Source organism: Anabrus simplex, chromosome 12 (assembly GCF_040414725.1).
Source record: "Anabrus simplex isolate iqAnaSimp1 chromosome 12, ASM4041472v1, whole genome shotgun sequence".
Classification (NCBI taxonomy): domain Eukaryota; kingdom Metazoa; phylum Arthropoda; class Insecta; order Orthoptera; family Tettigoniidae; genus Anabrus; species Anabrus simplex.
Window position 1 is genome coordinate 9,347,832 of NC_090276.1, and position 14,693 is coordinate 9,362,524.

Consider the following 14,693-nt stretch of genomic DNA (forward strand, 5'->3'; position numbering starts at 1 on the left):
CCACAACTGAACTGGGCCACTCAATTTTTACAACCCTCTCTTCTCGGAAGCCGAGCATTCTCGGAAGACAGAGATGAGTTCTTTCCGCGAATTACGTTCCTCAGAAAGGGGGAAGTTACTCCCTCCATCGGAATGTGGTCCAGACGGAAAAGAAATCGTGAGTGATGCCTTACTGTGAAGGTCACAACTGATCATTGATGCCGACAGAGTGTAGACAGCGACGAAAAACAGTTCAGGAGAAAACGATCAAGAAGTTGTGGTTACAGACAATAATAATCACCGTAGATAAGCAGTTCCTTTCATTCATTAGCTGGGCCAAATCAATACCGCCTTGGCCCCTAGGCATGGAGAGAACGCTCTTGTAACACTCATTCCTGATTTTCAGCCCGGCTCCGTGGCTAAATAGTTAGCGTGCTGGCCTTGGGTCACAGGGGTCCCGGATTCGATTCCCGGCAGGGTCTGGAATTTTAACCTTCATTGGTTAATTTCGCTCGCACCGGGGCTGGTGTATGTCTCGACTTAATCATAATTTCATCCTAAGCATGACGCGCAGGTCGCCTACGAGCGTCAAATCAGAATACGTGCACCTGACGAGCCGAACATGTCCTCGGACACTCCCGGGACTAAAAGCCATACTTCATTTCATTTTCCTGATATTGAATAATAATAATAATAATAATAATAATAATAATAATAATAATAATAATAATAATAATAATAATAATAATGTCCGCTAGAAGAAACTCAGAAAGAATATCACGCACATCATAGTAGATCGAGGAGTCTGTAGTACAATAATAGCCAAGCATAAATTCCTGGAGAAAACTGGTAGGAAGTGTTCAATAGAAGCCAAACTGCAACACAGTGCATCCATGAAGAGATTTTGGGAAGATAAGGAGGCGAAAACCATCAAGCCAAGGTACAAGTTCAAACGCGCTCTTTGAACGGACATAACAAGATAGAAGAAGAACACCCACCTGTGGTGTAATTGTTAGAGGCCCGGGTTCGATTCCCAGCTCTGCCACGAAATTTGAAAAGTGGTACAAGAGGTTGGAACGGTATCCACTCAGCGTCGGGAGGTCAACTGAATAGAAGGGGGTTCCCAACTCAGCCATCCTCGAAGTGGTTTTCTGTGGTTTCCTTCTCCTCCTCCTCCAGGCAAATGCAGGGATAGTACCTAACTTAAGGCTACGGCCACTGTCTTCCCTCTTCCTTGTCTATCCCTTACGATCGTCCTATCCTCCAGAAAAACCCTGCTCAACAAAGGTGAGGCCACCTGGGCGAGGTGTTGGTCCTCCTCCCCAGTTGTATCCCTGACCAAATGTCTCACGCTGCGGGACACTGGCCTTGACGCGGTAGAGGTGGGATTCCTGAGTCCGAAGGAAAAACCAACCCTGGAGGGTAAACGGATTAAGAAAGAAAGAATTAATAATAATAATAAACATTTTCATGAACGTAACGTGCGTTAGATACGGTAAAGCATAATTTATAAGTAGCTGTTGAGTTTCCGTCGTTGATTTTAATCCATCACCACTGATCTTCATTTAGACCTGTCGTCGTTTACTTTCTATTTTCTTAAATGATTTCAAGGACGTTGGAAATTTATGGAACATCTATTATTCTAATCTCTAATTCTTTGTCCTCGCCGCCTACTCCAGTCATTCAACCGGGTCGGGAATGGAATGAATGAATCCGCCATCCGGCAGAGAGGATAGGAATTGTGCCAGCTGCCAAAGCCTGTCGCATTCCTCTGGGGCAATGATTAATGACCAACAGATGAAATGAAAAAATATTGGAGTGTGCTGCTGGAATGAAAGATGACAGAGAAAACTGGAGCACCCGGAGAAAAACCTGCCCCGCCTCCGCTTTGTCCAGCACAACTCTTACATAGAGCGACTGGGATTTGAACCATGGATCGCAGCGGTGAGAGGCAGGCTAAATTCCTCGTCCTATAAATTAAAATCTGTCCCAGTTTGTGCTCTTGAATTCCAAATGTATCTTGATATTAATATGGTGGCTACATTTTACAGCTGCACTCAAGCTTATTCATATACTAATGCCATTCTACACCATCTCTCCACTGACAGCTTGAAACAGTCTCCTTACTACCAAGTACCTCAGCCCAAAATTCGCAACGTTTTCACAACGCTACTCTTTTGTTGGGAATCACTCAGAACAAATAGCGCTGCTTTTCTGTGGATGTTTTCCAGTTTTCGTATCAAGCCACCCCATGAGAGGTGTGGGGTAGAATGTCACCCGTGGTATCCCATGCCTGTCGTAAGAGGCGACTAAAAGGACCCCAGGGGCTCTCAACTTGCGAGTGTAGGTTGGCGACCACAGTGCCCTGACCTGAGTCCTGGCATTGCTACCACTTGCTTATGCCAGGCTCCTCACCTTCATGTAACCTATCCGACATCACTTGATCAACTCTTGTTTTTTTTTTTGACCCTGACGGTATTAGGTTGCAAATTCTAGGGAGTCTTTCATTGTATGCCCTTCATGGCCCTTGACTTCCTTTGGCCGATATATTCATTTTTTGATGTGTCAGACCCCTTCCATTCTTTCTCTCTGATTAATGTTATATAAAGGATGGTTGCAAAGTTGTACTTCCTCTTAAAACAGTAATCACCACCACCACCTCCCATACACTAGAACTATACTCTAGTTAAGGGTCTGACCTCTCCTGTACATCCCAACTAAACCCCTAAATACCCTCATATTCATAACAATATGAAGAGATCTGTAACGTTTATTTACAATCCCGTTAATGTGATTCCCTCCATGGCTAAATAGTTTAGCATGCTGGCCTTTGGTCCAGGGTGTCCCAGGTTAGATTCCCAGCTGGGACGAGGATTTTAACCTTCATTGGTTAATACCGATGGGTCAGGGGGCTAGATGGGTGCAGTCTTCACAAGTAGACTTCATCATTGGTAGGACCCCATTCACACACACACGTCGCCCACCAGGTGTCAACTCAAAAGCTCTACATCAGGCCTTTCCGAAGGCCATACGCCATATTAATGTGATTACCCCAATGAAGATATTACAGTGTACTTACACAGATCCTAGTTCTTTCTGTTTTGAGACAAATTTGAAATTTAAAGACGTATGTAATATCTTCCAGTGTTCGAAAAAGAAATTTAGAAGTGTCGGTACATTTTCCTAAGTTTTATTTGCACGGTATCACCCCCATGGTCAGCGCTCCTGGTTGATAATGTGAAAATTTTTTGTGTACCAAAACCGATAGAACGCAAATAGAACATAAGTTTCTTAATAGACTACTTACCTCCAGCGCTCCTTCCTTTCTTTTCAGTTATTATCTGTCTTTTTAATATTTCTTCTCCCTCTTCATTGGGGATAGAGAGAGAAAAAATAAAGAAGGGATACGTCACTTCAAAAAATGAAGTAACGGAAAAAATGCGAGGGCCATGAAGGGCGTCAAAATGAAAGACTTCCCAAGACTCAAGTGCTCTAATACGATTGGGGTTGTAAAAGAACATGAGTTGAGCAAGGGAGGTCGGACAGGATAGATGAAAGTAAGGAGCCTGGTACAAGTAAATGGAAGCATTGCCAGGACTCAGCTAAGTGCCTCATGGTCGCCAACCCACGCCCCCAAGTCAAGAGCACCCGGGGCCCCTTTTATTCGCCTCTTACTGCAGGCAGGGGATACCTTGGGTGTATTCATCTGCGTCCCCCCCACCCACAGGGGGTCCAAATTAATTATCAGCATGTACAACCCTTTAACGGAGATATACCCGGTTCACGTTGTTTTCAGCCACCCTATATATAGATGGCTGTCTCAGTTAAGAAACTAATTAACAGAGGACAATGGCTAGGGAGAAAGGAGAGCCAATGAATACAAGAAAATTGAGTCAAATGCTTTAACCAAAGTTATTACATTTACAACTCAATTCAAGTTTATTTCCGATAAATTATTACAGTATTGGAAAAAAATTACAAATGTCAATTTCTTTTTTTTCAAGATTACACTGTTGAAATTTAATTATAAGGCTTCTAATATCAAAGGAATGTTAAAAATAGAATATGCACTATATAATATGTTCCAAATTTGGTACAATATATATATTTTAAAATTATGTGAATTCATTTTGTACTTCTCCATGTATCAATTGCTTTAGCCATGACCTTCCTGGGACCAACCTTACTGCAAAGAAAGACAAAAGTAAACTGAAAAGTTTCCATATTTGCTAATGGTAGTATTAGAAAGAAATAAACTAGTGTTAAATCAAGTCACAGAGAGACAGGAATACAAACTTCTCTACAACCACTCCTGCTCTGTCCAAACAAGCTAAAACATAGATATCACAACTTAAAAACATTGCAACCAAAACTGGCCTCAGAATATCATTCGAAAAGACAGAAATTACGTTCCAAAAACCGACATCACTGAAAGAAAGAGCATAAATGGTAATAAGGTCAAAATTGTTACCCAGTTCAAAAACTCTGGAGATGTAATAACAAACAAACAAAAAACTAAACACTGTTGACCGAAATAAGAACAAACAAGCTGGCTAGCCCACAAAAATTAACCTATCCATTCACACAAAAAACAGTTTAAGAGATCTCCCGGAATAAGGATGTAACCAAGAAATTTTTGAAAGCGAGATTTCAGTGGAAATAGAGTGTATCATGACGTCTCTATGAGGTCGCGTCATCTTATGTCTTACATTTGAACTTCAAGCTTGTTTAGAGCCAGCAGGACTTTGCCCTCTGTGGTGTAAGGATGGAACATCAGTGCTTGTGTTGGTTCATTACCCATTGTAATAGATCGTTAAAATAAAGGCCACAGATGAAATCACATCTATATTTTCTTGACATTTTTATTGTTATTATTTGCTATCATTTGTGTTCCAAGTGCATGTACAGGATTTCCCTTGTTATGTACAGACATACGTCGTACTTGCAGATTGATTTCCACTGCATCACTTCCAATTCGTACATTATTTTTATAACAATAAAATATTGTTTTTAATAGATGAACTCATCTGTACACATGCATTTGCAACTGGTTCAAGTAGTGTATAGGTACCATGAGATAAACCTGGGGATAATAAAACCAGTTGCCACATATGCAGCAGAGATCCTCTTTCACCTGAATGAACAATCAAAGACCAACAGACTCCACAATATTGAAAGAATTGCAAGAAGCTGCATCAACAAAAAATACCAGAAAGACAAACAGTGGTGGATAGTACCCAACAGAGTCGTGTACGGAGAGCTGGAACTCTATGCATAAGAGGAGGCTGGGATTCTTTGGACACATCAGAACGCCAGATGTGAGACTTCAGAAACAACTGGTACAGTATAATCTTGACTCAAAAAGTACCACAACAAGCTGAAGATAGATCACAGAAATAAGGGACAATCTGAAGGAAATTGGCCTTCACAAGCATCTCCTGCACACTCACGAGAAAGAAACTCGCAACACGAATATTTTCAACACCAGAAAGGGCACGAAGATTGGAACACATGAAAAAAGTACTGGGAAGACTGCAAAGCCCGAACAGTTCCTTTGAAGAGACACGGACAATAGACAGACTAAAGTGGTCTTATGTGGTCTTAAAAGGAGAAGAAGAAGAGAAACAGGAACTAGAAAAGAAGTGTAATGATAGGTCAGAGGAGGAGGCAGGACAACATAATGTTAAGACAAGAACAACCTCCATTTTGTCACACACTGCTATTTTCCAACAGATAGGCTCTCTCCCCATCAGTCTCAGTTTTTCTACACCCATCTCTTCTCAGTCTCAGACGAGCTCGTTTCTGCTTCTCAGCTACATCAGGAGGGCGGGCATCAACACTCATTAAAGGGACATCTTGAAAGATCTTCAGCCTTCATGTGCAATGAGTGTAGGATAGAAGAAAGCCAGATAGATATGAGAAAAGGGAATGTAAGGGAAGGGTAAATACTGTACATCTGCTCGTAAGTCCTGTTTCTTCATACGAGGTAGGGGATGAGGTGAGATGAAATGTACGGCCTGTTTTTACAGCTGGATGCCCTTCATGTTGCCAGCCTCAGTTGAAGAGCTAATAAAGATGAAATAAATGATGGCAAATGAGATTGGGTAAGGAGATGGAAGGAGCTATGAATAGGAAGTGGCCCAGCACTTGTCCGGAAGTGAAAATGGGAAACCACAGAACACCATTTTCAGGACAACTGATGGTCGGGTTCAAACGATCACTTCCCCCGAATGCAGATCCATAGGTGTGGCCACTCTGCTCAGTTAAGATATAAGTAACTAGCAAGATACCCGTGCTTCGCTACGGTAATATACTGAAATTTATAATTGAATGCTTATCGTTTTATATACAACCCGCCGACATTCGTGATCTGACTCGTTTACTGAGAGATTACGGCAACGTTCCTCCCATTTTTCAATCTTTCTTTCCAGCAATCGATTTCGTATTTCCCGGGCTAGGTCCAGGTATTCCACCCGGTCAGTTGGGTTCCTAAATCTTAGCCATGCTTTCCTATAAGCATTTTTAATGTGGATAAAATCCTTGAGGAGATGCGGCGTGGTGTCCTCTTAGGTGCCTTGGCGGTACTAAACCGGCGGCCGGACTGCAACCGTAGTCATCACCCGTCCAGGACCCGTATCCAGCACGGACCGCACATGTTGACGACGGTCCAGGATATTATTATTATTATTATTATTATTGATGTTCTGGACCCTACAGCAATATGCAAGACCGCTACTTGGCGGTAAAATACATCTGCTGCCATTGTCATTGCTAACAATGTGACCAGCACCATTGTTGCGCGTAGGTAAGTGTGCGGAATTTCTGGCGATACGAATGACATACCTCCGTGTATTATTGACCTTATTATAGAGGTGAACAATTTGACGGCCAATCTCATTCCTATCGTTTATTTCAAATGTGTTTAAATTTTTATTTATATGCCAGAAGATTAAAAATGATCGGTTTATGATCAGAATAAGTACATCGCAAGTCTACAGCCTGTTTCCTATCATTCGACAGGATCAGTGATGGAATGAATAAAGCCCCATCTAGCGGCGACAATAGGAATTGTGCCGGCTGCCGAAGCTCCCCTCTGGGGCAATGATCGATGAGTGAAAAATGAAATGAAATATTGGACAGTGTTGCTGGAATGAATGATGACAGGGAAAGCCGGAGTATCCGGAGAAAAACCTGTTCCGCCTCCATTTTGTCCAGCACGAATGTCACATGGAGTGACCGGGATTTGAAACACGGAACCCAGCTGTGAGAGGCCGGCGCGCTGCCGACTGAGCAACGGAGGCTCCTTATATGTACACTATGAACAGTAAAATCAATTGCTCTCACCTCCTTTTACACCCCACCGCCGTTAAGTTTATTTACCCTCACCCTCCAAAAAATTAAAAGAAGGCGTGTTTCTTTATGTTTAAAGGAGATTCCAAATACCAATGTTCACGTTTATTACCTTCAGTTTTGAGACATTAGTATCCCCTTAAAAATAATTCACGTTTTTAACTTCCTTCCACAATCCCCCCCCCCTCCCTCACAAAGTGATATTAAAGCAAAAAATACTTGTTCCTTTAATAGTAAAGGATCTTCTAAATACCAATTATCACCACTCTAACCTCTTCAGTTTTTGATTTATGTGTCCTCATGAAAGGAATTCAACTCCTTTCCACTCCCGCCCCCCCCCCCTTATGATTGTTTCCCCCCCCCAAACGCGCTTTTCTTTGTTTTTAAAGGAGATCAAAATACCAATTTTCACGTCTGTAACAACTTTAGTTTTTATTAGATGTATGTATTCTCATACAATTAAGTCAATTCATTTTTTCTATCCTTTAACACTCCAAATCCCCTTCATTGGATTTTCCGAGAATACGTGTTTGTTTACTTTTAAAGCAGATTCCAAAAATAAAATTTCACGTGTGTAACATCTTCATTTTTGAGATATCAGTAGCCTAATTAAAAGAATTCAACACCATTTTGTCACTTTTACCCCCCACCCCCCACTACCCAAGTTGTATTTCCGAAAGCTAAAAATACACTTTTCTTTATTTTTAATAGGATAAAAAAAGACCATTTTTCACTTCTGTACATGCTATGTTGAGATATACTGTAGAAATTCTCATTTTAAAATTTTACCCCATTTTAGTTCCCCTTAAGTGGAGTTTCCAAAGACAAATCACCTATGTTTCTTTACACTTACAGGAGATTCCAAATACCCACTTTTTACGTCTGTAACATTTTACGCTTCTCAGATATTCTGTAGATATAGTCTTTCAAAAAATTCACCCCAATTTGCCACTCCTGTTTAACCGCCATTAATTGAATTTTCCCAAAGCAAAACTATACGTGTTTCTATATTTTTAAAGGAGATCCCATTTACAAATTTTCAGTTCTGTAATATCTTCAGTTTCTGGGATATATGTATCCTCATTAAAGGCATTCAACAAATTATTCACCCTTTTACACCCCTCCTATTGGGATTTAGAGAAAACAAAGAAATACGTGTTCCTTTATTTTTAAGGGAGATTCTAAACACCAATTGTTACATCTGTAAACGTTTAAAGTTTTAAGATGTAGACACACTCATTTTAAAAATTCGCCCCCCTTTTCACCCCCCATTATTTGGATTTTCCAAAAACGAAAAAAATACCTGTTTATTTTTAAAGTAGATCCCAAATACCAATTTTCAGGTCTCTAATATCTTCAGGTTCTGAAATATAAGTAGCCTCATTAAAGGCATTCAACCTATTTTTCACCCTTTTTCACCCTTCCTATTAGGATTTTCCGAAAACAAAAAGTACGTGTTTCTTTATTTTTAAAGGAGATTTCTAAATACCAAATTTTACATCCATAAACTTTAAAAGTTTTGAGATATAGATACACTCATTTTAAAAATTTCATTCCCCTTTTCACCCCCCATTGTTTGGATTTTCCCAAAACGAAAAAATACCTGTTTCTTTATTTGTAAAGTAGATCCCAAATACCAATTTTCAGGTCTGTAATATATTCAGTTTCTAAGATATAAGTATTCTCTTTAAAGGCATTCAACCCATTTTCACCCCTTTTCACCCCTCCTATTGGGATTTTCCGAAAACAAAAAGATACGTGTTCCTTTATTTTTAATGAAGATTCTAAATACCAATTTTTACATCTCTAAACTTTAAACGTTTTGAGATATAGATGCACTCATTTTAAAAATTCACCCCCCCCCCTTTCACCCTCGCAATAATTGGATTTTCCAAAAAACAAAAAAAAAATGTGTTTCATTATTTTTCACAGCGATCAAAAGTACCAATTTTGAGGTCTGTAATATCTTCAGTTTCTGAGATATAGGTACCGGTATCCTGATTAAAGGCATTCAACCCATTTTTCCCCATTTTCAGCCTTTTTCACCCCTCCTATTGGGATTTTCTGAAAACAAAAAAATACGTGTTTCCTTATTTTTAAAGAAGATTCTAAATACCAATTTTTACATCTGTAAACTTTTAAAGTTTTGAGATATAGAGCAACTCATTTTAAAATTTCACCCCCGTTTTCACCCCCTTAGCGAAAGAATATCCAAAAATCCTCTCTTAGCGAGCACCTACGTCTTAATATGAATATATCCCCAAAATTTCATCTCTTTATGTCCAGTAGTTTTAGCTCGGCGATGATGAATCAGTCAGTCAGTCAGTCAGTCAGGACAAGCTACTTTATATATATATAGATAAACAATTAGAAAGTATTCAAACTATTAGAATGTAGTGTTTCTATTGCTCCTTCTCCCTGCACTGACCTGGCATTGTGTTCATCCTATTGAGTGTTCCATTTCACTCAAGGAAACATAGATCATAATGGGATGAACTTAACATTTTCTAAACCACAAATTCCCTAACTTTAAGCCATGGTTTGTAACTAGGGTTGCAAAGAGTTTAAGAGTGCAATACAGGATATGTTTGACCCCTTCCATACTCCAGAGCAAGCATGTCTGGAAAAATCCCTGATCAAGACTTTAAAAGTTAATTGAGCAAAACTGCCAATGTACAATCAACCCAATTTTACATGAGAAAAAGATTTATTAGAACTCCGTAACTAGAGGAGATATATGCATGAATTTTTTTTCTACCCTTAAACATTCTAAAATGCAGCATAACCTAACATCCACGACTTTTGAGCACTGACGTTATTAAAATTGCAGATACCGGGTGAGTTGGCCATGCGGTTAGGAGCGCGCAGCTGCGAGCTCGCATCCGGGAGATAGTGGGTTCGAACCCCACTGTCGGCAGCCCTGAAGATGGTTTTTAGTGGTTTCCCATTTTCACACCAGGCTGTACCTTAATTAAGGCCACGGCTGCTTCCTTGTCATTCCTAGGCCTTTCCTGTCCCATCATTGCCATAAAACCTATCTGTGCCGGTGCGACGTAAAGCAAAAAAATAAAATTGAAGATTGACAAGTTTGCAACTAACAGGTCGAGATTTCCACTTCTGCATGCAAAATTCTTAGGAAATTGGCATAACTGCAAGTGAAATAACAGAAAATCATGATCAAATATTTCAATGTATATTAACGGTGCTTATTCACATAAACGGAACATCTAAACCATCAAATCATCGGTTTCTACAAAAACTTCCTCTTCCTCATTCTCTGTCGCATCATTCCCCATTGTTTTCAGCAAATCTGTCTAAAACTCGACGTTGTCAAATGTTTTCCACTGATTGCCATAATGTTGTAGTCAAGAATTTGTCAGCGTCTTGCAGTTTCAAAGCATTCATTTTAACACCTCTCAATTACACTGGGATTAATCATTCTTATACAACCTGTGACAATAAAGTTTGATGAATAGTCCTGTACTATCAAAATAGATGAACAAGGCATGATAGTGACCTTACCGTCCTTCGAAATAGTCCCCTCCCATAACTATGCACTGCTGAGATCGGCGATGCATTTCCTGGAAACTTTGCAAGAAGGCTTCCCTTGGGATGGTGTTCAAAGGCATCGTTACATTTCGTTGGATGTCAGGAATATAGGCAAATCTCTTTCCTGCAGTTCATCCGCTATCACGCGCACAGTGAATCGCCAATCATTCGTGATTAATGTCCTCACCTTCTCAATGTTGTCGTCTTCCGCTACGCGGGGTTGTCAGAAACACCTTCCCGGCCTCCTCGAAAATGGGCAAACAACTCGTGCAGACACTTCAAGGACAGTGCTTGATCTTCATAAACAGGTACCAGCAGCGCATGTGTTTCTTTTGGTGTCTTGCAACCTTAAAACAAAACTGTACATTGATCTTTTATTCGTTCATGTTCCTGTTCGCAGTTCAGAACCAACGTACTAACACGCACTGTGTCAAACAGGTCTTACACGGCACACACACGATGCTCAAAACCTGCTGCTACGCAGGTGCAGCGTTGCGTGTCACCAGTGTTGCCGGATCGACTGTTCTGACTTCATTCACCGAACTTTATTGTCACAGGTTATATTTTTGCCCGTTTTAAAAATACTAGAAGAAAACACTTGGTAACATTAACATTAAATTTGTCTTGAACGTTCATCACGTGACGTCTAGCTCACTTGTCATTGGCCAACATGGAGACTGCGATTCCTGCTACTGAAAGCTACATGCCAAGTTTACAACTAACCGTGATGTTTAACCTTATATTTGAGGAGGATTTTGTTATGCAATTCAACAATTTTTCCATATGTGGCATTTAACTCACAGAATGCTATCCATGCTTTAACTTGATTGAGAAACGTTAGCAAATACTTTCTCCTAATTATCAGAGTCCTGTGTTATGAGCCTGCACAAGACTCAGTTATAAATCTTTTCCTTACTCTTTCTTAGTCACTGACACTGCTGGTCAGTTTGCTTGGCCACGAAAGATATTTCGCAAATTTACCCATATGAACGAAAAAATGTGTAATGTTTTTAATATTGTCACTTGCAGATTTTGATCAGTCTGACAAAAAATACACTTAAAATTCATTGAATAATTACAATAATGTAAAAATTCTTGAAAACTATATATTGACTTAAAACCTTCTTGAAAGACAAAATAATGACCAATCATCCCAAATCTGAAAGTTTGTTAAAAATCATTGATTTTTTTGTACAATCTACTTTAAGTTGAACCGACGCAGATATTTCTTATAGCAATGATGGGATAGGAGAGGGCTAGAAGTGGGAAGGAAGCAGCCATTAACTAAGGTACAGCCCCAGCATTTGCCTGGTGTGAAAATGGGAAACCATGGAATATCATCTTCAGAACTGCCAGCGGTGGGATTCAAACACATTTTCCGAAAAGATTAGGAAAACAATTGATACAGAATCCACCACCTGGATGAGAACTCCAACTGCAGATCAGTGGGATTCTTATTTATTTCGTGGCATCGAGTGCCAGGAGAGTCCGAGGACATTTTCGGCCCGTCTGCTGCACCTGGGCGACCCGCACATCTGGGGGAGAGATGATGACGTAGGAAGAGGGCGAAACCCAGTGCCAGCATATAGCCTACTCTTGCCAAATAAAGCCAGCGTGTCTGGTCAGGGCTTAACGTCCAAATCCAACAGACGAATCACCACCAACAGCGGGTAATCCAGGCTTTTGGCATACAGTTTAGTGATTAGGAATTGTATACCACCACCTCTCCTACCCTGCCGGGCAACATTCTGATGGCGACATTTTTTTCAACCAATGGGACTCAAAGCGGCTAACCACAGCGTCAGACCATAGAAGCTTGATGCCTTAACGATCACTACCACCAGGCAGGCAGATAAGTGGTGACTGATTGAACAAAGGAAATATTGCAATATCATGACTCTGTTTCTTCCCGTAACTTGTCAGTTTGAAAGTATGGGGTGGCTACCACAAGCTAAGCTTCTACTTGTACTTGTCTCTTCCCTTCAAACAATCACCATATCTCTCCCCCCCCCTCACAGTCCCAATCCATGCACTTTCAATTGTCCTCAGCCCATGCGAGACAATTTCAGTGTCCAAACTTCCTTCCTGTCTCAAATGATTATTCATAGAATTGTAGATTCCATCTCTCTCTCTCTCTCTCTCTCTCTCTCTCTCTTTCCCTAGGATGTTAACGTAAATAACTTAAGCCACTGAAGATTTTCAAAATTTGTTTTTCCACTTTCAGTTATCAAAGGACTCTAATCGAACTTTCAACACTTTTCTAGAGGCAACATCTGCTGAGATAATGGTACTATACTACCATACTAACTACAAGGTTTCTTCTAGCATTAGAGATGTAGGCATTACAAATTCAGATGCGATATCATTTTCAAACTATGTTAAGTACTTCTTGAGACAAATGTTTCCATGTTAAATGGGGTGAGAGTGGGTCCACCTATATTCAATATGTGAATATCAATAAAATACATATATACAAATAATTTGAATGTTTAATGCAATATTGTGAGAAACCGTAATACTAACGCAATATACTACATCAAAAGAAAGGTCTCCATATCAGGATTACTAGGAAAATAGTATTTATTTCACTAAGTTGATAATTTGTGTTAAATAGTTATTTATTCAAATAATATGATGATCTATGTAACTTGTCTCCACTGATCTTTCTATGCCAGCCCGATAGAGGGCTCTGTAAAATCAAGTCAGAAATGTTTTTTTTCTTTCGAAGCTCCAGAAGGCTGCTCCAAGTTTAGTATACATGGTTAGAAGCAGTCGCTGCTGCATGGACAGGAATTGCAACTTTGTATTACCAGATGGTACGACAATTTACAAAACTTTTGGTTTCTCTGTTCCAGTAACAGAAAGTTCACTTTCGTGCATTAAATGGAACAGCTCAGAAGCAGATTATTATTGATGGTTCACGGAGTGGGTTAATGTAGTCACGTCCTAGTTCGTGAACCATGAGCAACGGGCTGAGTGGCCTAATAAGTGGTCTGAGAATCGGGACACCAGTTGCTATGGAATGGGAGTGGGCATCTCGGACATATTCTGAGTCGTGGCCCTCCGTGTGCTCAGGCGGCTAGGACTATACAATCCACCGGTGGTCCATAACCCGTTAGAGGAGAGATCCTCACTTGGACTATGTGCAAGTAGGGTAGCATCCTGCTTCATGAATTTACCGCGCTCAGAACACTTTAAGCAAGCCCCCGATCTATGGGAGTAACGGAGTCCCACTCCCATTTGACAGGCGAGGGACTCCTTGGAAACAACTTGCCGAACGAAATGGAATTCGATGGGGAGCTATCAATATTAATGGGGCTTATGGAAGAAAGAAAGTAGAACTGGCTGAGTCAGCAAAGAGGATGAATCTAGATCAGGGCCGTCGAGTGGTATGTAGGCGCCCAAGGCAAGGCTTAAACCGGCGCCCCCCACCCCCGGTAAATTTCGTAATTATGTTCGTTCCAGTTTTGGTTCGGGGGGGATGATACCCTAGCTCTTTAGAGCCACTCCATTATCCACCACCTATGGACCCGCCGTGTTGCGGACTGGAAAAACAGGCAGCTATAATAAATAACAGCATCACGGACCACCCACCCTCCACTACATATCTGATATACATATACCAAGCCTTGATTTATTTATATACAAAATACGGTCTTTGATTTTTCATTATTTGTTCTTGTTATTGTCTGTATACAAACTTCAAACATTGAAAGGCATTCACGTGGCTTTTGCATTAAGAAATGTTGTCAGAATATCTCTAAAGTCTAAGGTTTTTGCGGTGTCATTTTCTATTGCTAAAATGGTGAGAGTTC

The 14,693-nt window shown here is 40.4% G+C and overlaps 1 protein-coding gene across 1 annotated transcript in view; it reads right to left on the reverse strand.

Moving 5' to 3' along the window:
- Positions 1–3,857: 3,857 nt before the first annotated feature.
- The window catches only part of LOC136884491 (uncharacterized), a 34,559-nt gene continuing 23,723 nt past the window's right edge, over positions 3,858–14,693 (reverse strand). The window contains exon 5 of the mRNA XM_067156694.2: positions 3,858–4,165. Within this exon, the coding sequence (XP_067012795.2) occupies positions 4,105–4,165 (61 nt within the window). The 3' untranslated portion in view covers positions 3,858–4,104. The remainder of the gene's footprint in view (positions 4,166–14,693) is intronic.